General features: G+C 41.3%; 2 protein-coding genes across 59 annotated transcripts in view; one reads left to right on the forward strand and one right to left on the reverse strand.

Moving 5' to 3' along the window:
• Positions 1-9,485, forward strand: part of ABI2 (abl interactor 2) — a 114,701-nt gene extending 105,216 nt beyond the window's left edge. For all 45 annotated transcript variants that reach the window (XM_008999244.5, XM_008999247.5, XM_008999251.5 and 42 more), the window contains one exon: positions 4,522-9,485. In XM_008999244.5, the coding sequence (XP_008997492.3) occupies positions 4,522-4,697 (176 nt within the window). In that variant the 3' untranslated portion in view covers positions 4,698-9,485. The remainder of the gene's footprint in view (positions 1-4,521) is intronic.
• A 7,195-nt stretch (positions 9,486-16,680) lies between these two features.
• Positions 16,681-24,334, reverse strand: part of RAPH1 (Ras association (RalGDS/AF-6) and pleckstrin homology domains 1) — a 91,082-nt gene continuing 83,428 nt past the window's right edge. For 10 of the 14 annotated variants that reach the window (XM_078328243.1, XM_054257811.2, XM_035305408.3 and 7 more), the window contains one exon: positions 18,783-24,302. In XM_078328243.1, coding sequence (XP_078184369.1) covers positions 22,320-24,302 — 1,983 coding nt within the window. In that variant the 3' untranslated portion in view covers positions 18,783-22,319. Of the gene's footprint in view, positions 24,303-24,334 lie in introns of all 14 variants that reach the window. The other 4 variants (XM_035305415.3, XM_078328242.1, XM_078328241.1 and 1 more) reach the window with 1 other exon arrangement.

Raw genomic sequence — 24,334 nt, forward strand, 5'->3', positions numbered from 1 at the left:
GGAGGCTGGCATATTTTATTTTATTTTAATTAATTAATTTTTTGAGACAGAGTCTTGCTCTGTCACTGAGGCTGGAGTGCAATGGCTTGATCTCAGCTTACTACAACCTCCACTTCCTGGATTCAAGCGATTCTCCTGCCTCAGCCTCCTGAGTAGCTGGGATTACAGGCGCATGCTACCACGCCCGGCTAATTTTTGTATTTTTAGTAGAGATAGGATTTCACCACATTGGCCAGGCTGGTCTTGAACTCCTGACTGTGATCCACCCACCTCAACCTCCCAAAGTGTTGGGATTACAGGCATGATCCACTGCTCCCAGCCAAGGCTGGCAGATTTTAAACCTTTTTACTGTATTATAAACTCTTTGAGAGCTTGGACTCTGACTCCAGAGTATGGCAAAATGGCTTGAGTGAGGCAGACCCTTCACATGCCAGGAGCTGTTAGCTGATAAGTGATTGACGATTTGTTTCAGCCTGGTGGAGGAGACTGAGATCACTTCTCGCTCTTCTCTTTTTCTGTGAGCGAATTGGGGCCTCAATCTTTCCTGGAAAACACATCAGAAAGTGACTCTACTTCATAGGAAACACTGCACTCACGTGCCAGCCAGTTCTAAGCTCTGATCTTGCAGTTATTCTTTCAATCCTTACCCCAATCCATCCTGTGAGGAAGATGCTATTTTTATCTCCATTTTATAGGCAAGAAGATGGAGATGCATAGAGCTTAGTCATAGTTGGTAAATGGCAGAGGGGAGATTCAACCCAGCACTGGGTTCCAGAGTCTGTGCTTTGATCCAGTTCACTGGGGCCATGGCCCCCAGCATAGGGAAGAACTGGCCACAGGAGGAGGGAGCGTAGCCTCCCAGGTGGCCGGAGCAGTGCGGGTGGAGGCACAGAGGCAAAAAAGGAGCTGGTCCCTGTGATGGTGATGGCGGTTCTTAGGATACCTGCACATCTAATAGGGTTCTTTCCAGAGTGCTGCCACCCTCCTTCTCTAGGGAGTGGCAGGGGAGGGTTTCTGGGATCCTCATCCTTCCTAAGTACCCAGTGAATGTTAATTCAGTTCCCGGCCACTGCAAGTACCCTGTGCCAGTGGGAAGCCCCGTGGCCAGGCCTGGGGAGGTTGGGTGCAGTGGCCCGTGTGTGCCTCTAGCCAGGCCGCTGGGGCCAGGGCTTGCTGGTGTGTTTGACGCTAACCGTCCATGTCAACCCTGCGTTTCCCTCACTGACCTTTCCCTGCCCTCCTGGCTGCTGGGGAGCACGCTGAACCTGTTTACAAGGGGGACTCAGGGAGTTCCTAAATAAAAAGTGAGGGTGGTTCAGGCCACACACCTGTGATTGCCCTGGGTACCAGCCCGCAGCCCAGAGCCATGTTCAGGAGCTCAGCTGGGCACTCGCGGAGCGGGTGACAAGGATGCGTTCTGAGCCATGGCAGGATTTCCCCAGCTGCTGTTTGTGTCTCTTTGGGGTTTTCTCAGGTCTCTGAAAACAACACATCCCGGGCTGGGATCCAGGGGAAGGATGCCAGGTGGGTTTTGAATTCTTTGAAATCTCTAAGCACCTCTGCTTGGCAATGACCAGCCAGTCCCTGAAGAGGAAGAGGTGCCTCCTGGTGGTCTTGGGGCCCTGGGTTAGCACCACAGGGCTGTGAAGGATGGGCTCAGTGTGCTTCAGGGGCAGGCCCAGCTCTAGGGACAGCTGCTCACGGGTCACTGCAGATGCCAGGCTCTCCCTGGTATGTGGCTGCGCCTTCCCTAAAATCTTGTTCAGTCCAGCAGCTGGCACTGAGGAGCAGCTCTGAGCCAGGTTCCTGACTACGATGTCTAATTTGAGGCAAGCCTTGTTGATTTCTTCCTCCGAAGTGTCTCACAAGCTCCCAGTTCTCTTGGCTACCACCCAGGCCCTTATCTCTCCTGTGTGTCTTTGTTTTTTTTAAGAGACAGGGTTTTGCTATGTTGCCAAGGCTGGTCTTGAACTCATGGCTTCAAGAGATTCTCCTTCCTTGGCCTCCCAAAGTTCTGGGATTATAGGTGTGAGCCCCAGTGCTCAGCCAGAAAATGAATATTCTTAACAGCTTATTTCTGATTTTTTAAAAAGTTAATTTTAAAATAGTGAATACTAATTTTGGCAAAAGAAAAAGTGTTGAATAGTTGTTAAAACTCTCAGCTCCATACCATTATAAACAGAGTCTCTGGAATCATGTTCAGTGTAAATTCTACCTAATCCAGTTTCTACTTTTGATTTGTTTTGAGACAAATCTTACTCTGTTACGCAGGCTGGAGTGCAGTGGGACAGTCACGGCTTACTGCAGCCTCAACTTTGCTGAGCTCAGGTGATTCTCCCAAGTAGCTGGGATCACAGGCACACGCCACCGTGCCCGGCTAATTTTTTTTTCCCCCTTTTTTTTTTTTGGTTGTTCTTGTTTTTGTAGAGATAGGGTTTTGCTATGTTGCTCAGGCTGGCAGTTTCTACATTTTAAAGAAGAAAATGAATGTACGTAGAGCTTACTAACTTTCCACTTCTAAACATCTCTGTTACAACAGGCTTCATATTCTCTTCTCAATTACTTTCATGGGTTTGCATTTCTTTTTTTTTTTTTGAGACAGAGTCTTGCTCTGTTGCCCAAGCTGGAGTGAAGTGGCATGATGTCAGCTCACTGCAACTGCCACCTCCTGGGTTCAAGCGATTCTGCTGCCTCAACCCCTTGAGTAGCTGGGATTATAGGTGCCCATCACCATGCCCAGCTAATTTGTGTATTTTTAGTAGAGGCAGAGTTTTACCACGTTGGCCAGGTTGGTCTCGAACTTCTGACCTCAGCGATCTGCCTGCCTTGGCCTCCCAAAGTGCTGGGATTACAGGCATGAGCCACTGTGCCCAGCCAAGGGTTTGTGTTTCTTTAAGCATCATTAATGTTATCTTTCCTTAAAAAAGCAGTAGAAAATACTGGGTTGACTAGAAATGCTAAATATTCTAAATTGTATTTTCTTATATTTAAACTTGTATGCCATTTAACTACATTTGATTGTCTTCAGGCATTTGGTTGTATATTGAGAAATGCACGCTGATCTCTTCCTAGCAAGGATCCTCTATTTTCTGGCTGGGTGCAGATGGCTCACTACTGTAATGAGTAGGAGGCCAAAGGCGAGTGTATCACCTGAGGTCAGAAGTTCAAGACCAGCCTGGCCAACATAGCAGAAACCCGTCTCTACTAAAAATACAAAAATTAGCTGGGCATGGTGGCATGAGCCTGTAATCCCAGCTACTCAGGATGCTGAGGCAGGATAATCACTTGAACCTGGGAGGCGGAGGTTACAGTGAGCTGAGATGGTGCCACTGCACTCCAGCCTGGGCGTTAAGATTGAGACTGTCTCAGAAAAAAAAAAATATTCTGGTGTTCCTACTATATCACTCTAATGGAAAATATTCACAATTTAAGAAAGCTATTTAATTTTTATTAAAACAGGCCAGAAACAAATTTTCTTTCACTAGGGCACATTACATTATATCAAAAGTCCTTGTTGTGGTTTGTTTCCCATTTATTTACGTGAGGTATAAGGTCACATGACAAACTAACAAAGACAGTATATTTGTCTCAGAACAATGGATAGATGGAGATTTCACTGAGTGGTATAAAAAAGGTACAGGAGATGAAGAGGTTGGAGCAAAGGATAACTCTTCAAGTGGATTTGAGCAAGTTACAGGGTATCCCAGTATAACTGAACTGTTGAAGTTGATATAATACTTGGGAATCAGAATCTGGTTGAAATAAGATAACAGTTGAAATAACCACTGAGATAATGACTGAAAGAGCCAAGTTACCAAGTGATGTAAGCAATGAAAATCACAGGAGAGCTTATAGGTATCTTGGTTTTCTTGGCACTTTTAGTCTGTTATTATGGTTATATTAAATTGCTTGACATAATGCAGCATATGTTTTGAAAGAATATATGTAGCAGACTCCCATCATTCATACATTTAACTTGGGGAAATTCAAACACCATTCTACTTAGTGAAAGAGGCATAGGCTCCAGAGAGTGAGAGGAAGAAGACCGATATCTGCTGTTCATTAGTCTGTCTGGTTTCTCACTTGTCTCTCATAGTGTATCTCATTGCACTAGTAAAATTCTAAGGTAAAGAAAAGCTTTTTTTTTTTTTAAACCACAGTATGGTATCTCAACACAAGCTCAGATGAAGAAACAGCCATCTTTCTTGATTCTAGGATTGTGTATCTCTTTAACAAGGTACTTTCCCGTAGGCTCTTGAAAGGTAATCAAAAGCACATTTGAGTAAATGTGCTGTTTCATCATTTGTACTCAGTGTAAAGCCTAACATCCATGGAACATGGAATTTCGTTGTATGTGACTGGGTATAACTTAGAAAAAAATACGTTTTGGTTGGTGTTTAGAAAGTCACCATGAATGAGTGCTATAGGATTTGGGAAAGGATACATATTCACCTGCTTGGTTCTATCTTTCTAGGAATATTATTCTCTTTCACATCCTATTTTGTTTTTCTTCCCTCCCAGTTGTGGCAATTTATGACTATACAAAAGACAAGGAAGATGAGCTGTCCTTTCAGGAAGGAGCCATTATTTATGTCATCAAGAAGAATGACGATGGTTGGTATGAGGGAGTTATGAATGGAGTGACTGGGCTTTTTCCTGGGAATTACGTTGAGTCTATCATGCATTATTCTGAGTAGAGCTCAGCAGGGATGTGCTTGCCTCACAGGAATAGTCAGGTCTTCCCAGATTATCTGAAGGCCCTGGAGATTCCACTCCAGTAAAGTAGAATGAAGGATACAAATGATAAAAAAATACACTTTTTTGGTTTATCCCCCAGTATTAAAAACAAAAAAAGCAATCTGAGTCTGAACAAATGGATCTTGCTGCCGTCATTTGTACTATGCTGAGTTGTCGGGATTGAAATAAAGTGACCATTTTTTGTATATGTCAGAGGTATAACATAACTGTGTAGCCAAAACAAAATCAGATTAAGACTGATTCAGAAAAATCTGGGATCTTTCTCAGGAATACTGTATGCCCTTGGGATTTCTCCTCCTACAGAATATGTGGCATTGGATGTTCTTCATTGCCTGTGCTAAGGGGTTAACCTCATGGCCCAGTTGGTACCCTGCCCATTCTTTTCTTCCACTATGAAGAGGAGGGAACCAATATTTAAATACCACACTTAACCATTTTTACTGTTATTTCAGATGGCATTTTTCTTCTGTAACACTGTAAATTCTGCATTCTCTCAGCACTTGAGTGCACCAGATGAGTGCATGGTGAACTCACTTGCATCCCTTCATATTTGTTTGTGGATTATAAGGATGATGAAATGTGAAAGTCTCCCAACATTCTGAGGGTGGCAAACGATTGCCACCATTTGATTTTAATGTGCTGCTGCATGAGACTGCACTGTTGCTAATGGCCGGTATGCCCAGATGTGAAGTGTGGTAGGCTGGTTCATGTGCGGAGGTGGGTGTGTGAAGGTTCTTAAGGTTCTGAAGAGACTGAACTGTGGAAATGCTCTTAGCAGGCATCCCAAACCCTTGCCGTCGGTGCTGTTTTGAGGAGTAGGTCTTGGAGTTCAGACCAACTATGATGATCACTTCTTTCACTATTTAGAAAATCGTATTCTACTCTGGAAGAGAATAGTGGTTATTTTCAAGTCTCTTGATAGTCACTGGGAATAAAAGGTTTGTTAATGTGCTCTCTGGATGTGATTAATGGCCAGTATTAATTGCTGCTGTATCATTGACTCACTTAGCTGCAGAAAAGGTAATACTCTCCTGATTTTGTATTATTGGACTCTTAAGTAGCTGCTTTTAGTGAGAATTTAAACCTGTCTCAGATTAAGAATATCATGAATAAGATTAATAGGCCAAAATACATATCTAATCACATTGATAAAAATTAATATAACTGACACAAACAATAAAATACATTTCCCCCATCTGTACAATAAATACAGCTTCAGATCCAATGGAGTTTGTAGGGCAGATGGCTTTAACCTTCACTACTGTAGTCAGTATAGGAAATATTGAAAAAATCCAGGAGGGCTTGCCTCTTTGTAGGTGGTTACTGTGACGGTGGGCCAGCCCTGTTCAGGCCCAGAGCTGCTAACATGGGCTCTACTCAGTCCCAGTGACTTGGCCAGAATAGAGCTTTGCCAAGTAACTTCCCTGTGCTAGGTGAAAGGGGAAAAGCAATAGCTGCATATATTTCAAACAAGGTCTTGAACAAGTTCAGAAAGAGGAACTTGATTGAAAAATGAACAAGTGTAGTAGTGTGTGAGGAAATTCAGAATGATGTAGGCAGAAGTTAATATTCTACTTGTAAATGTTATCTGAGCATAAAACAAGAGCATTTAATTGAGACCCTGCTATAGAGTCTCTTTATTAAGACCTTTTTAAGATTATTTTTAACAATGCATTTCAAGTTACAATAGCTATTTTTCTTTTAGATTCTCCCAACACTTTGTATTTGTTAGCTTTCATTAACTTGCCTCCTGTATACATTCCACTTATTGCTTTTTTTTTTAGGTCATTTCTACATCCTTTATTCCTTGTTTTCCTGCAGTGTAATGGCCCAGAATGTCCTCTGAGCCTTTAGCTCCATTATGGACCCAAACTAAACTAAACTTGGATAGGTTAAGCTCTCCTTAGTGTACTGGTCTATAATTAGAAAAACTGTTTTGAAATTAGATGTTCCCCTTATTTATTTAAACAGCTTTTTGCTGACAAAGCTTAGTGGATTAATGAGGCAGAGGGTGTTTTGAAATCCACTAAGTAGTTCCCACAGGCTGGATGTTGTGGCACACACCTGTAATTCCAGCACTTTGGGAGGCTGAGTGGGCGGATCACGAGGTCAAGAGATTGAGACCATCCTGGCCAATATGGTGAAACTACAGCTCTACTAAAAATACAAAAATTAGCTGGGTGTGGTGGCGAGCACGTGTAGTCCCAGCTCCTTGGGAGGCTGAGGCAGGAGAATCGCTTGAACCCAGGAGGCAGAGGTTGCAGTGAGCCGAGATCATGCCACTGCACTCCAGCCTGGTGACAGAGTGAGACTCCGTCTCAAAAACAAACAAAAAAGTAGTTCCCACAGCTCACCACCACAGCAGAGAAGACAACTGTGCAGAAAACAGAGTTGGTGGCAGTCAGCAGGAACGCAGCTGGCCTGTTGGACCCCTGCTGGATGGGGGAGTGCAGAAGACACTGGTGAAGTATTTTATACTGAAGACCTGTGGTTGGGAGCAGGGGGAAGTCCATGGGTCTGCTGATTTTTTTTTCCCCTATTTAGTACTAATGTGTGTATGATCTTTGTTTTACAAACAATACCTGTTGGATTTTCAGCATACTTTAAAATTTTTGTACAGTTTTGAATTCTATAGATTGTCTTGGAAGGATACGATGTGATGACAGGCTAGGCGCACAGTAATTGGAGACTTTTAATGTATGTAATATTTCATAGATTGCATGCTATTAATAGTCTGTGAGGGTAGTATTTTTTGTTTTATTGTAAGTTCCCCTCATTTATCTTTTTATAAATTAAAAGATGGTGTTAGGAATTCCAAATGAATGCAGAAACATCTTCCATGCTGTGTAATAATAATGTAACAGATGACCCAAGTCCAAAAGCTAACCAATAAAGCAACCATGTTATCAGGATAGAAGAAACCTAATGGGAGAGGGGATTCTTCCTCCTAGTTTGTGGGACCAGTCCCTTTAAAAAAAAAAAAAAAAAAAAAAAGAATAGTTGTCTTTTTCTTTTGTCATATTAGTAATCGAAAGTCCATGGTGTTATGAATGAAAATACATTTTCTTGTCTTTGACCTTATGGCCAAGGCAATAAATCAAACAAAAATAGTGCCAATGTGTCAAAATCTACATCTGATTCAGCCTGCCATTTGGAATAAATATGAATCTTTTAAGCTATCTTGTTTAGTATTTTCCATCATTGAGCTACTTTGTATCTCCCTCAGAGGCGCCTGCTGTTCCCATTTTAGAGTTGACAATGGCCTGCTAATTTTGCTATGTCCCTAAAAGTTACTGGGTGTGAGACATTTTCATCCCCTCCTTTTTCCTCCTACTGGTGTTTATTATCTGGCTAGAGAATATTTTATGCATCTTTACTGTGATGTGTGTAATGTAGCTGCACTCCTTGGCAGTTTTTGTTGAAGATAACTACTTAAGATTTTTTTTCTCTTTAAAAGGAATCAAAATGATGGTAGTTTACTTTTATCTTTTTGTGTTCATTTTCTTTTAGTAGGTGAACTTTTTGCATTAAGAACTGTGTTTATCTTTTACTACCTTTTCTTTTCTCCTTTGTGGAGAGAGCATGTTATGTCCTGAAGGTGACCTTTGCCTTTGAAAAAGGTTTGATGGAGGAATTCGCAGGTGACTAAGTCTTTGAAAAGATGGGATCTGTTCACTTCTGGACTTTTTGGCTAGGAACTCCTGATTGGTGTTAAGGTGATAATATCCCCCATATGATTTACTTAGAATCATAGAATTTGAGCTAGATGAGATTTTAAAAATTCTGGTTGTCTCATTTGATGAAGTAAGTTTTCTTCTTCATGTTAACAGCTAGTAACAGCAGAGGTCTCACTCAGTGGTCAATTTTCCACTGCACCACAACTGTCTTAACTAAATGTGCTGTATTTTTCTTTAAAAGAAGTTGAGTTTTATTTGATGTTTTCAAGAATATACTTGAAAAGGTATGCCATGTTTTGATAAATACTATCAGAATTGTGTAAAGGCGTGTACTAACTGCAACCTTAATGAAAATAATCTTCGTTTTTATCCCTCCTAAAACTACACTCAGTATAAACACTTTCCCATAAGGTGTGTTTGGTAGGAATGTTATATTAATTCAGCACTGGCAGGAGCACAGCACAGTAGCCTTATTGGAGAGAGCCTTATAAAATGATTAAATGGGGAGGCATCAAGCTCATTACCTTTGTTTACTTTGTGCTGATCTTTGTTCCTATTTGGTTGAGACTCTCATTCTAAAAAAAAAAATACAACGAAACGACAGGGCCTAGCTGTGTATAAATGATCCTTGCTGAATATCTTAAGGTTTTTTGTAAAAAAAAAAAAAAGAAAAACCAAAAAAAGCTTATTTTCACATTAAAATGAAATCTCTTTTGCAACTTAAGAATTCTATGGAAAAAGTTTTTATCATATTTTGTGTCCATGCACCATTTTTCTTAAAAAAAAAATGGCTTACAAAAAGAATGTAAACAATTTGTGATCTGGCCAGTTGTGCTTTTAGCTCCCAGAGGGAGAGTTGGTGATACTATGCGTTGAGTAAAAACCATCCAGGAGAACTTGAGGGAGCAGTCTGTTGCCAGTAATGTTCCTTGTGTGCCATTAAACCACCTCCAGATGAGTGGTGGAACATCACTTTTTAATTTTTTAATTGTATTTGGAATTGCTGCCGTGTACTAAGAACTTGACCTAAATAAAATCCCACAAAGTATATTCAAATGTCTTGTTAACTTATTTACATAACCTCTTTTTCTAAGGTGGTACCTGAGTTTACACATTAGGGATAATTTTTGACTTTCCTCTTGCTCTAAACCAGGGAGCTACTTTTTTTACTAAAGTCTTTTTAGCCTTCAGATATTTAAATTGTTGAGCTTTAAATTTGACCTCTGAAGTTTTTCCCCTCAAGACAGCTGCTCTTAAGAACTTTCTAATCCTGTTTTGCTTCACTTGAACCTGGGTTTTCTTACCACTTTCCTCCAAATGTCATTGTTAATATCTCCAATTCTGCACATTTTTTTTTAAACACTGATGATGGGTGTTATTGACTAACAATTACTGCAGACTGGCCAGAAGTGAGTCTAAAAGAAAGACCACTAGCTAGCCAGTGCTTTGTTGCTCTAAGAGCCTAGTTTATAAAGAATTTTCTGGGGGACGATCCAAGATGGCTGAATAGGAACAGCTCTGGAGTGCAGTTCCCAGCAAGAACGCAGAGGGTGAGTGATCACTGCATTTCTAAACGAATTTTCGCTGCCCATAGACTAGGAGTTTCCCGGGCAGAAAAGTGCCAGGGCTCTCAAGCACATCTGTTTCAGCCAGCGCAGTGGTTCTCTGCACAAAAACAAATCTGGGTGCCGTTTCAACCGGCACCTGGAATGCCTGGGAGACAGACAGTTGCCCATTCAACTGAAAAAGGGGGCTGAAACGGAGCCAGGTGATCAGGCTCAGCGGGTCCCACCCCCATAAAGACAAGCAATCTGAAATGCTCTGGATTGAGAGTCACAGCAAGCACAGCTGGACCTGGGACGGTCCAGCTCTGTTGGGGGAAGCGCATCCGCCATTACTGAGGCAGTTGCCACTACCGAGGCAGACCGCCATTACTGAGGCAGTTCTAACTATACCTCTATAAATAAAACCACAAGGAAGTTCACAAAGCAGCTAGGCAGAGCCCACAGCAGCTCAGCAATGCCTCTGCTGGCAGACTATGACTAAGCTACCTCCTCGCTGGGAAAAAGACATCTCTGAAAAAGGGCATGTCAAGAAGTTAACTAATAAAACCCCACCTTCCCAGGGCAAAGCACATGGGAAAAAAAAGGCAGTTATGAGCTCTGCTGTAGCAGACTTAAATGTACCTGCCCAGCAGCTCTGAACAGAACAACGGAGCTCACACCTGAGCCCCCCAGCTCCTGTAAGGAATAGACTCTCCTCCAGCAGCTCCCCAACCCCCGTATATCCAAAGAGACACCTCATAAAGGAGAGCTCAGGCTGACACCTGGCTGGTATTCTTCTGGGACAAAGATAACAGAAGAAGCAACTGGTAGCAACTCTGCTGTTCTGCAGCTGCTGCAGGTGATCCTCAGGCAAACAGGGTCTGCAGTGGACCTCCAGCAGTCCTAAAGCAAAGGAGCCTGTTAGAAGGAAAGCGAAAAAAGAAATAACTTCATCATCAACAAAAAGGACGTCCACTCAGAGACCTCATCTGAAAGTCACCAACTACAAAGACCACAGGTAGATAAATCCACAAAGATGGGAAGAAACCAGTGCAAAAAGGATAAAAACACCCAAAACCAGAAAGCCTCTCCTCCTCCATGGGATCATAACTCCTCACCAGCAAGGGAACAAGGCTGGTTGGGAGAATGAGTCTGATGAAACAGGCTTCAGACAGTGGGTAATAACAAACTTCTTTGAGCTAAAACATGTTCTAACCCAATGCAAAGAAACTAAGAACCTTGAAAAAAGGTTTGACAAAATGCTAATGAGAATAAACAGCTTAGCCAAGAATATAAATTAATTGATGGAGCTGAAAAACAACACGAGAACTTTGTGAAGCATATGCAAGTTTCAATAGCCAAATTGACCAAGCAGAAGACAGGATATCAGAGACTGAAGATGAACTCAATGAAATAAAATGAGAAGACAAGATTAGAGAAAAAAGAGTGAAATATGAACAAAGTCTCCAAGAAATATGGGATTATGTGAAAAGACCTAATTTACGTTTGATAGGTGTACCTGAATGTGATGAAGAGAACGAATCCAAGCTGGAAAACACTCTTCAGGATATTATCCAGGAGAACTTCCCCAACCTACAAAGGCAGGCCAACATTCAAGTCCAGGAAATACAGAGAACACCACAAAGATATTCCTCAAGAAGAGCAACCCCAAGGCACATAATCGTCAGATTCACCAGGGTTGAAATGAAAGAAAAAATGCTAAGGGCAGCCAGAGAGAAAGCTCAGGTTACCCACAAAGGGAAGCCCATCAGACTCACAGTAGATCTCTTGGCAGAAACCCTACAAGCCAGAAGAGAGTGGGGGCCAATATTCAACATCCTTAAAGAAAAGACCTTTCAACCTAGAATTTCATATCCAGCCAAACTAAGCTTCATAAGTGAAGGAGAAATAAAATCCTTTACCAACAAGCAATTGCTGAGAGATTTCGTTACCACCAGGCCTGCCTTACAAGAGCTCCTGAAAGAAGCACTAAATAAGGAAAGGAACAACCAGTACCAGCCACTCCAAAAATGTACCAAATGGTAAAGAGCATTGATTGACACAATGAAGAAACTGCATCAACTAATGGGCAAAACAACCAGCTAGCATCAAAATGGCAGGATCAAATTCACACATAACAATATTAACCTTAAATGTAAATGGGCTAAGTGTTCCAATCAAAAGACAAAGACTGGCAAAGTGGATAAAAAGTCAAAACTGGTCAGTGTGCTGTATCCAGGAAACCTGTCTCACATGCTAGGATACACATAGGCTCAAAATAAAGGGATGGAGGAAGGTTTACGAAGCAAATGGAGAGCCAAAAAAAGCAGGAGTTGCAATCCTAGTCTCTGATAAAATAGACTTTAAACTAACAAAGATCAAAAGAGACAAAGAAGGGCATTACATAATGGTAAAAGGATCAATGCAACAAGAAGAGTTAACGATCCTAAATATATATACACCCAATACAGGAGCACCCAGGTACATAAAGCAAGTTCTTAATGACCTACAAAGAGACTTGGATTCCCACACAATAATAATGGGAGACTTTAACACTCCACTGTCAATATTAGATCAATGAGACAGAAAATTACAAGGATATCCAGGACCTGAACGCAGACCTGGACCAAGCAAACATAATAGACATTTAAAGAACTCTTCACCCCAAATCCACAGAATGTACATTCTTCTCAGTACCACATCACACCTACTCTAAAATTGACCACATAATTGGAAGTAAATCACTCCTCAGCAAATGCAAAATAATGGGACATAACAAATAGTCTCTCAGACCATAGTGCAATCAAATTAGATTCAGTATTAAGAAACTAACTCAGAACCACACAACTTCATGGAAACTGAACACCTGGCTCTTGAATGTTGACTGAAATAACCAAGAGCAGAACTGAAGTAGATACATAAAAAACCCTCCAAAAAGTAATAAATCCAGGAGCTGGTTTTTTGAGAAGATCAACAGAATAGAACACTTGCCAGATTAATAGAAAAGAGGGAAGAATCAAATAGATGCAATAAAAAATGATAAAGGGGATCTCACCACAGATTCCACAGAAATACAAACTACCATCAGAGATTACTACAAACAACTCTATGCACATAAACCAGTAAACCTGTTAGAAATTGATAAATTCCTGGACACTTACACCCTCCCAAGACTAAACCAGGAAGAAATCGAAACCCTGAATAGACCAGTAACGAGGGCTGAAGTTGAGGCAGCAATAGTCTACCAACCAAAAAAAGCCCATGTCCAGATGGGTTCACAGCTGAATTCTACCAGACATACAAAGAGGAGCTGGCACCACTCCTGAAACTATTCCAAACAATCCAAAAAGAGGGAATCCTCCCCAAATCATTTTATGAGACCAACATCATCCTGATACCAAGAAAATTTCAGGCCAATATGCTTGATGAACACAGATGCAAAAATCTTCAATAAAATACTGGAAAACCGACTGCAACAACACATCAAAAAGCTTATCCATCACGATCGAGTAGGCTTCATCTCAGGGACGCAAGGCTGATTCAATATACGCAAGTCTGTAAATGTAATTCACTACATAAACAGAACCAAAGACAAAAACCACATGATTACATCAATAGATACAGAGAAGGCCTTTGACAAAATTCAACAGCTCTTTATGATAAAAACGCTCAACAAACTAGGTTGTCGACGGAACGTATCTCAAAATAATAAAAGCTGTTTATGACAAACCCACAGCCAATATCATACTGAATGGGCAAAAACTGGAAGCATTTGTTTGAAATCTGGCACTAGACAAGGATGCACCTCTCACCACTCCTATTCAATATAGTACTGGAAGTTCTAGCCAGAGCAATCAGACAAGAAAAAGAAATAAAGGGTATTCAGTTAGGAAAGGAGAAAGTCAAACTCTCTATTTGCAGACGACATGATAGTATATTTAGAAGACCCCATTGTCTCAGCCAAAATCTCCTGAAACTGATAAGCAACTTCAGCAAAGTCTCAGGATACAAAGTCAACGTGCAAAAATCACAAGCATTCCTATACACCAATAACAGCCAAATCAAGAACGAACTGCCATTCACAATTGCTACAAACAGAATAAAATACCTAGGAATACAACTAACAAGGAACATAAAGGACCTCTTCAAGGAGAGCTACCAACCACTGCTCAACGAAATAAGAGAGGACACAAACAGGAGGAGAAACATTCCATGCTCATGGTTAGGAAGAACTGATATCGTGAAAATGGCCATACTGCCCAAAGTAATTTATAGATTCAACGCTATCCCCATCAAGCTACTAATGACCTTCTTCACAGAACTGGAAAAAACCACCTTAAACTTCATATTGGAACCAAAAGAGAGCCTGCATAGCCAACTCAATTCTAAGCAAAAAGAACAAAGCAGGAGGCATCACGCTACCTGACTTCAAACTACACTACAGGGCTACAGTAATCAACACAGCATGGTACTGGTACTGAAACAGAGAAACAGACCAATGGAAGAGAACAGAGGCCTCGGAGACAACGCCACACATCTACAGCCATCTGATCTTTCACAAACCTGACAAAAACAAGCAATGGGGAAAGGATTCCCTGTTTAATAAATGGTGTTGGGAAAACTGGCTAGCCATGTGCAGAAAGCAGAAACTGGACCCCTTCCTGATACCTTACACTAAAGTTAACTCCAGATGGATTAAAGACTTATAAACATAAGACCTAACACCATAAAAACCCTAGAAGAAAACCTAGGCAAAACCATTCAGGACATAGGCATAGGCAAGGAGTTCATGACTAAAACACCAAAAGATTTGGCAACAAAAGCCAAAATAGACAAATGGGATCTAATTAAACTCCAGAGCTTCTGCACAGCAAAAGAAACAATCATTAGAGTGAACTGGCAACCAACAGAACAGGAAAAATTTTCTGCAATCTACCCATCTGACAAAGGGCTAACATCCAGAATCTATGAAGAACTGAAACAGATTTACAAGAAAAAACCAAACCCATTCAAAAGTGGGCAAAGGTTATGAACAGACACTTTACAAAAGAAGACATATATGAGGCCAACAAACATGAAAAAATGCTCATTATCAGTGGTCATTAGAGAAATGCAAATCAAAACCACATTGAGATACCACCTCACGCCAGTTAGAATGGCAATCATTAAAAAATCTGGAGACAACAGATGCTGGAGAGGGTGTGGAGAACTGGGAACACTTTTACACTGTTGGTGGGAGTGTAAATTAGTTAAACCATTGTGGAAGACAGTGTGGCAATTCCTCAAGGACCTAGAAATAGAAATTCCATTTGCCCCAGCAATCCCACTACTCGGTGTGTATCCAAAGGATTATAAATCATTCTGTTATAAAGACACATGCACATATATGTTCACTGAGGCACTGTTTACAATAGCAAAGACCCGGAACCCACTCAAATGCCCATTGATGATAGACTGGACAGGGAAAATGTGGCACATATACACCATGGAATACTATGTAGCCATCAAAAATGATGAGTTTGTGTCCTTTGTAGGGACATGGATGAACATGGAAACCATCATTCTTAGCAAACTGACACAGAACAGAAAATCAAACACAGCATGTTCTCACTCATAGGTGGGTGTTGAACAGTGAGAACACATGGACACAGGGAGGGTAGCATCATACACTGGGGTCTGTTGGGGGGACTAAGGGAGGGACAGTGCGGGGGGGTAGGGAGTTGGGGAGGGATAACATGAGGAGAAATACCAGATATAGGTGATGGGGATGGAGACAGCAAACCACATTGCCATGTATGTACCTATGCAATAATCCTGCATGTTCTTCACATTTACCCCAGAACCTAAAGTGCAATAAAATATATTTTTAAAAAATTTCTAATGATGTATCTGAGGGTGGCAACAGTTTGTCTCCACAATACCCAAAATAATGTTTCAGCTTTTCCCACTTTTCAAGCCCATCTTATTTCTTCTGTGCCTTTAATTGGGTATCATTAGGTAAGTTGAATAATGTAGAAAAACATGAAATACCAAGCTAGAACATTTACTGGTTTCTCTTAATTGTGAATAGGATTTTAGGTGTCAGAGCAGTCCTGTCTCAAAGATGTTTAGTATCCAATCTTTTGTTAATGATCCTATTGTTTGACTGTTTTGGGTTATTTTCGAATTACACATTGAATAGCTCTGTGGATTTAGGGCATGTGTTCCATTTTCCTGTCAGCTTGTGTTCACTGTACGATATAAACTGCTTCTGAAGGCAAAGTACAGGTGCAGTTTCCACAACTACGTACGACTAACACGGTGAACAAAGGGGAAAGGCTTCCACTTTTTTTTGCCCTAGTTTGTTATACAATAAAGTGATTTGTAAACACAGTAGAGTTTGCAATTATATATACCTTCACATGGCAGTCCAACACGTAATTGTGACTCAAAAGATTTGAAACAAAAGGCATTCCTTTTTTATTAGTTTGTACTTAGTTCTTTGTTTAAAGAAGAAAAATCTTTAAGCTCTTGTTACTTAATCACTAATGTATTTAATGGCCAAATTTCCCTAGTTGGCATAAACTACTCTTAAAAGTTAACAAATTGAACATATCAAACTAGTTTATTTACCACAATTAATTTATTCTGTTTGGGTATCCTGATATGAAACGCAAAACCACATTCTTGATGCCGATCCACAAACACTCGAAGTCCCCATGTTTAAATGAAATCTATGAATTTTTTTTATTAGGGATTTGATAAGCTGACATAATGAAAACATGGAACTGAAAAACATTTACACTGACCGGTCCGACTAGTGTGCTAAGCCATTACAATAGTTTACTGACAATAGTTTACTGACAGTAACTGGCAAGAGTAACTTGGAAAATAACTTAATCCAGCAGAACAAAAACATCCTCAGTAGTACTGAATATATCTCTCTCTCATATATATATATATATATATATCTATATATAACTATAGCTTTGCACAATCAGGGAGCAAGGCACATAATGAAATGAACATACATTTATGCAGAAGAAAGTAATAGCAACAAAGCTGCAAGAAAAATTGTTAACTTCATCTTCACTGAGCTGTGCATAATCCTCTGAATAATAATCTCCTCTACCTGGTACATTATAATGCAATTCCTTGTCTTTTTCATGCTTTAAAAAAGTATATTTCTACCTTGTATCTACTTAGGGCAAAGCTCCCACAGCCTACAGGTTGGTGTGAGCCTTGAATCTGTTTTTTTAAAGAAATGAGGGAGAAAGCAATCCCAGTTAAATATAATGTGCAATTCTCCTTTAAAACAGTAAACAATGTTTTTACAACACTTAGCACAAGCTAATTTTAAATGTACATCTCTGTAAGAGTTCACTAGTGGCTGATATTAAAATGAAGCAAAATCATTTGAAACATTCCAGTTAATGCTTATTTTCTAGGAGGGATTATTTACAAGTAGTGAAAAAGATGGAGGTGGGGAAATATGAAAAATGGCAGTTTTTGGTATTAGGTTACGATAAATTTAACGAATGACAATTTGCAAAATATAAGGGTTTCCCCCCGCTTGAGTGCTGCAGACAAGTTTTACTTCCTAAGAGGTTGAGGCTTCAACTGCCATGAGCTTGGTATTAGTGGCTGTCCATGATAAATATAATCATTTCTCAACTTAACCATCTATAAAATATTTAGTGTTACCATCACCCTGACTCAATTCACTTTTCTAAATGTCTTTGGTAGAAAGCAGCCAGACCCCATGTGGGTAGTGATGTCTCTTGTGAGACACTTTCCATTTCTGCCAAAACTAGAAATACCACCTTCCTTTACTTTCATTAGCACCTCAAAGTTTGCTTGTTGGATTTCTTTTTTAATATTCTGCCAAGAGTTCAAGGCACTGGGGGTTTACAGCAAGTATTTTCTCTTTCAAACGGTTTATTACTTCAAAGAGCAAAACAACTGGAGAGATTTTACAGCATTTCTCCAGTATGTTTTACCTTGTTTTTATCTAGCAAGTTTATTCTGCAGCTTAATTTCAGATTTCTTTTACATATAGACCTTCCAAGGGCACAATAAGAACTGAGCACTTGTTTTGTTTGCGGGATAAACTGATAAAGGTGTAGAAATGTTCTGTTTGAATTTTAAAAGGAAAGGCTGGGTACAGTGGCTCATGCCTGTAATCACAGCACTTTGGAAGGAGGCTGAGGCAGGAAGATCACTTGTGGCCAGGAGATTGAGACCAGCCTGGTCAATATAGTGAGACAGACTCCTGTCTCTAAAAAAAAACAAAACAAAACTTAAAAGATAATAGGTATGTAATTGTTTTATACTTGCCTTTCTCTTTGGATCATATCTCAGCTTTGTGAGAGGTCATATATTCCTACAGGGTTAAGAGTACCCTGGATAATTTATACAAATGTAAAGTTTATATTTTAAAAAATCAAAGTGCCAAAAGGTACTTGCAGTCTAAAGGGTTTTTCCCCCCAGAAACAGTCACCCCTTCATCAAGTGTATGACCCAATTATACTATTTTACTAAAAGCAAGTCATCACATCTATACCATACAGGATCATATGGGTTTACTTGGTCTAAACTTGAGTGGTATTAAATCAGTTATAATTAGTTAGCTCTGTAGGTATATGAAAAACTTTTGGTAATGTACAAAAATAGGAATGGGTTTACCTGTTTAAAATCATTTTGCATTTATAACAAAATTACTTTTAGCAGAGGAACAAAAGTGACAAAGAGTTATGTTGGTGCCCGATAGTCAAAACAGCCCAATCCACACCATTACCTCAAATAGGTTTCAGGCTAATTTATAACTTTATAGATTTCCTTAAGTTTATTAGTAGTTGTACTCTCTCAGAATAGCAGCAAATGAAACTTGAATTGGATGTGTACAGCTCCTAATAAATAATCTTGGTCTCAGAGTTGTCACTTGGTTGGAATTATTATGATCCTCCAATTTAAATTTTCTTGATAAACAGCATTGTTTTCAGTGACAAGAAAACATACATGGGAAGGGGACCCAAGACAGTTCACCATGACAGTTCACAGTCCTTTGCAGGATCTGCCCTTGGTGGGCGGGAGCACCTAGATTTTAGAGGACTATAAAACACCATCATGTTTACTTTGTTTGAAATTTTCTGATGAAAAAAGTCTTCTGTAACTTAAGATTCCACATTCTTTTTCATTTAGAGTCCCAGAAACTTAACTATCCAATTTACAGCTAAGGTGGGTATCTAAAAACATTAAGAATAGTTACTCTTCCCAAGAAAATTACAGCATCTAAGGGAAAAAAAAAAGTATTTGAATAGTGAAAGTGAAGCTCGTAAAATCCAATACAGAATATCTAATATTTATTATTACCACCTATAAACCTGAAGTTATTTTACTGAGAATAGATTCTGCTGCCTTACAGCGTTGGTGCCAAAACTTTGCGCATAGAGTGATTCAATTTTGAAATCATCTCTAGTAGAAATTAAGTGTCACTAATTAAGCAAGTCACTGCCTCTAATAAGCACCTGTTTGCACTGCCCTCAGCAGGAGGATGAGTCAATCCATGCTGTTCAGTTTTCAGTACAGCCAAGTCAACTGCACAGACTTGAAGCAGCCAAGCTGGGTGAGGGCTGCAGAGCAGAAGGCAGTGAAAGAAGGCACAGTACTAGTGTCATTGGCAGTATCTGCTTTCCATGAATATACCAGAGAAAAAGAGCTACAAAAATACAATCTAGGGAAAGCTACATCCCAACAAAAATCCAAATTAAAGAAAACCCACTAGGGAGTAAAACAAAATATAGAGTATCACTTTAGTGGTTTTTAAAATTCAGTTCACACGAGGTTAAAACATTTTTTAATTAACAGCCATTTCTGTCTGTGGAGGACTGTAAAGGGAAATGGCCTGTTGTCAGACCAGTCACTGGATTGGGGGTAAAAATGACAGTCTCCTCCTCTAGCCCTATTCTCTTCCTGGCATCATTAGTGTTCAAAAGGATGTCTGCTCTTCCAGGAAAACACCAGAAGCCATCTGTTCCGGATGGCTATCATCAGGATTGACACAAGCAAGAAATTCCAAGAAATCTTGCACTGAAAACATTAAGGCTGTTGCTTTAGGGCTCCAATCATGGGTGAGAAAAGGTTGGGGGATATTTTTTCCCCTCAAGGAAAATTGAAGTTGTCTATCTTCTCATAAGAAAATCACCACAACAAAACTCTAGGGATGAATACTTTGATGACTGGATTCATATACTTAATAACTCTTTAACCCACAAATATGGGTGACCCTCAAACTAGAAAGCTGCAGGCAGGAGACTATGAGAAATTCATTCATGAGTCACAGTGGAGCTTGGCAATCTATTCAAACGTTACCCAAATTGCTGTGCATGCTTAAGTGAACGATGCAGATGTTTTAAAGATCACTCCATAAGCATAAATATCAAACACAAAACTTGGTGAAATATTTGAAAGACGTTAATGGCATATATTCTTATTGCTCCATAACCACATGAACAGAGTGAACAATATTCTGGAGATGTAGCAATGTAGAGGTGCCACTTATTCTCAGTTTATGATGAAGTTTTCATGGAGTGTGGGTTATGTGAGACCTTGAGTATACTGTACTAAGAAAGCACTTTTGCTCATTCTAGAATTATTTTACCATCTCTTCCCCCACTTTAATGGCATCACTTTTTCCTTGTGGGACAGTGTCAACTTATTGCTGCCGTTTGCATTGGTAATCATTCACAACAGGCACAGACTTTCATTACAAGATGCGCTCCCCTTATAAGTGCTGAATGGCTCATTTTTATTCTCTAGGAGCCACTCTTAAGATTGTGTTTTATTCCTAATAGTGCAGTTTATCATCATAAATTGTTGAGATAGTACATATTTATCTCATGTACCAAGGAAAATTCACAGAAAAAAGCATATAGTAGTGAGTCATTAGAGCAGTGATTCCATCTTCTACCAAACTGCACATGCATAACACATCATGTCAAGTTACTGGACTTGGACTGTCCCACTCCATCACAACACCTGGTAACCTGGACTAATCACAACCACGCTGCAATCAGCAAGGGTCCTGGTAGCCCCAGCAGCTATAAATGAAACTGTCAAAAACCTTTTCTTCCCTCTCCATGGTAATCCCATATTAAGGAGTTTTTTGTATTATGTATATAATATAACCCATACACATAACCCATATACAACCGATTGATGACACTTGCACAGGGCAGTTTTGTTCTCTCATCACCCCTCCTTTCTATAGAGCAATGCTCAAAAAAATGCATTTTAAAAAGTGATTTTTTAAAAATAATGATGCACCATATTGGGGCACAGAATGTGTATATTTCATATACCAATTGTCTACAGATATAGAATATCAACATCTACCTAAAGCACACATTGTAAGAAGGTAACTGGTGACCCAAAGACATACTGGGACAGAACATTACAGAGATAGTAGTGTTGTCTATCCTCTTAAAATTAATCAAAGTGAGGATCATGAAGCCAAGTTGATAAAGCTTCATAAAAGAGTACTGAAAAGGAACTATCCAGGATTATAGCACGAATTACCCATGTATCATAGACAAAGAGCTTACCTGTCAGAGAGCACATCCTAAATGTGGGTGGATCACTGCAGCAGTACTGCAGCTGGAATGGCTGAGTTACACCATGTATTTACTTTCTATGCACAACCACATACAGACGGTGTCTGTGAACATTTCCCCATTCTGCACTAGTTACCCGTTCTATGAAGCTGAGAGATTTTCCTGATTTAAAGTGTCCCATTATGTATAGCAATGAAGTGTCACTCAAGCAATTTTAACTTCAGCCAACTGGGGAAAAAACAAACACAAAAGCCTTATAGATATACCAAACATTCTGGTGACTTTCTCAACCAGAAATAGCACATTATACGTCTATTCCTTAGTCATATAATACACAACATGCACGAATAGGCTACACATGGACAGACACTTATAAATACCTTCTAAATAAGTGATTAGAAGTTTTTGGTCCAATCCACATGATACAGCAAAGAAATGTTAAGAGACAACACACATCCCCTTCCATGCCTCTTCCACCCAAAATATAGAACACCCATTTTGATTAAAAGAGAAAAAGAATAAATAGAATCACTCTCAGCTCTCTCTATATACACATACACATACATATACACACACACACATACACAACTGTGTGTACATGGAGATGTACACACACACACACACACACAACTGGACACTACCTGAATAACATCATACCAGGAGGCTCTGAGCACCTGAATTCACAGATGATCAGGTGAGCTGATTGTAGAACTGATTACAGATATCATGAAAATAAAATCCTATGGTGGCTACCAGTCTCTGGAGAGCTTGGTGTTCTGGTCTCTCTTGGGAGGAGCTGGAGGGGGTCCTCTCCGCAATGTTGCATAGCCTGATATATGACTGCTTCCGTAACCAGCCTTCTTTTGATCAGAGAGCAGTTCGGGGGGTGGCGGAGGCAGTGCCATATCATCCATGGTGGCTGTTGGTTCTGCTCTGGACATGCGGGAGGAGGAGAGTGAGCCGTGCCGAGTGATGGACTTCCGCTGCAGTGTCCTGTTGAGGTCAGCCAGGAATCCAGGCTGGACACTAAGGCTGGATTTGGGAGAAGTGGGCACTTGTGGCACAACTGTGGCCATTGTTGGCTGCTCAGACATCTCTGCTTGAGTGAGGCGGGTACTGTCATTCCGTTTGGGTCGTGTGGGTGGAGGGGCCTTCTTCATTGATGTTTTAGACCATGGTTGTGGTTGAGGATTAACGACTGCCACTTTTGGAGAGGTGTTTCCCGAGAATACTGCTGGAATCTCAATGGGGGGTAGAGGAAGCTCTATTTCGGGTGGAGGAGGTGGAAAGTCAGAATCGGATGGAGGAGAAGGAAATTCCACCACAGAGTCCTTTCCACGCCCACTCAGAACAGAGGTTTTTGCTGACACACACCCTTGTTGGAGAACTCCAGGAAGGTTGACTCCAGAAAGATTGAGTTTTCCAGGTTTGGGGGGTGCTACAGGAGGTGGTAGGGTCTCCTTACTGGGAGACCCTGATTCTGCTGGCGGTGTAAACTTGCTGACTAGACTGTCCACCGAGGGTCTCTTGGACTCGGGGTGCTCTGCACCACTGCTGGATTTAATGCTGGAGTTGCGCTGTGGGGTTGGGGGTGGTTTCTTTCCCCCAGGGCTGGATGTCTTACTGGTCTTTTTGCCTGGAGATCCACTTTTGTCAGGGGTAGGAGAAGCCGTGGGTGGAGGTGGAGGTGGTGGTGGGGCTGGGGCAGGTGATGGGGGTGGAGGAGGAAACATCAGGCTGCTTTCAGGAGGGGGAGGAGGGAAGTCCGGAGAAGGGACTGGGATGGAGCTGGGCTGCCACTTGGGCTTTGCTTTCACTGCAGGAGGGGATTGTGGAGCTACATTTGCTGGGACAGGCTTTAAGGGCTGAGATTCCATGGCGGGGGGAGTTGGAGGGGGTGGAAACTGGCTGGCTATCTGCTTCACGACTGAGGGCACCGGTGACAGTGGAGAGGGAGGAGGTTTTGCACAGAAGCTCTGTTGCTTGGGTAACGTTGGCGGGGGTACTGGAACAGGAGGTGTAGAGGGAGAGGGTGGAATGTAAGAAACAGGGAAAGCCGGCTGCTTTTTCACTGGGGGGACTGGAGGAGTAGGTGTGGGTGGTGCAGCTTGTGTCACAACAGGTGCTACAGTCTTGGTGCTGGTTGGTGGGGGGATGGTCACAAGGGGTTTTGGGGGGGCTTGGGGAGGGAGGGGTGCAGGGATAGGAGGAGGTGGGGGGGGTGTTGGGGGAACCGCCTGAGTCATATGCTGAACTTGATGGATCTTCAGTGGAGGAGGCGGGGCACTGAACTGTGGGAGGGATGGGGCACAAGGTACAGGCTTTAGCTGGGCCATGGCAGAGCCTGGGGTTGGGGGTGGAGGAGGGGGAGGGGGTGGTGGAACAACTCCACTGGGGGGCACCAGGATCTGAGGCTTCCCTGACTGTGACTGCATTACTGGGGGTGTTGGCGGCTTGAAAAGAGCCCCTGTATGCTGAGACGCATTCTGTAGCCGTGTTATTGTGCTGTACTTGACAAACATTGGGGCTGCTGAGCCTGCAGAAGGTGCAGACTGGCTGGGGAGAGGGGGAGGAGGGGGTGGTGGGGGAGGTGGGGGAGGAGGAGGTGGGGGTGGTGGAGGAGGTAGAGGTGGTGAAGGCTGTGAAGCAGTGTAGGGGGTGACTATCTTAGGTTGTGGGGATAAAGGGGGCACAAGTGAAGTGTAGGGCCGATTCATAGACTCCATTCTGGCCTAAAAGAAGTATAAAAAGGGAGTGGGAGAGA

The sequence above is a fragment of the Callithrix jacchus genome, chromosome 6, assembly GCF_049354715.1.
Source record: "Callithrix jacchus isolate 240 chromosome 6, calJac240_pri, whole genome shotgun sequence".
Lineage (NCBI taxonomy): Eukaryota > Metazoa > Chordata > Mammalia > Primates > Cebidae > Callithrix > Callithrix jacchus.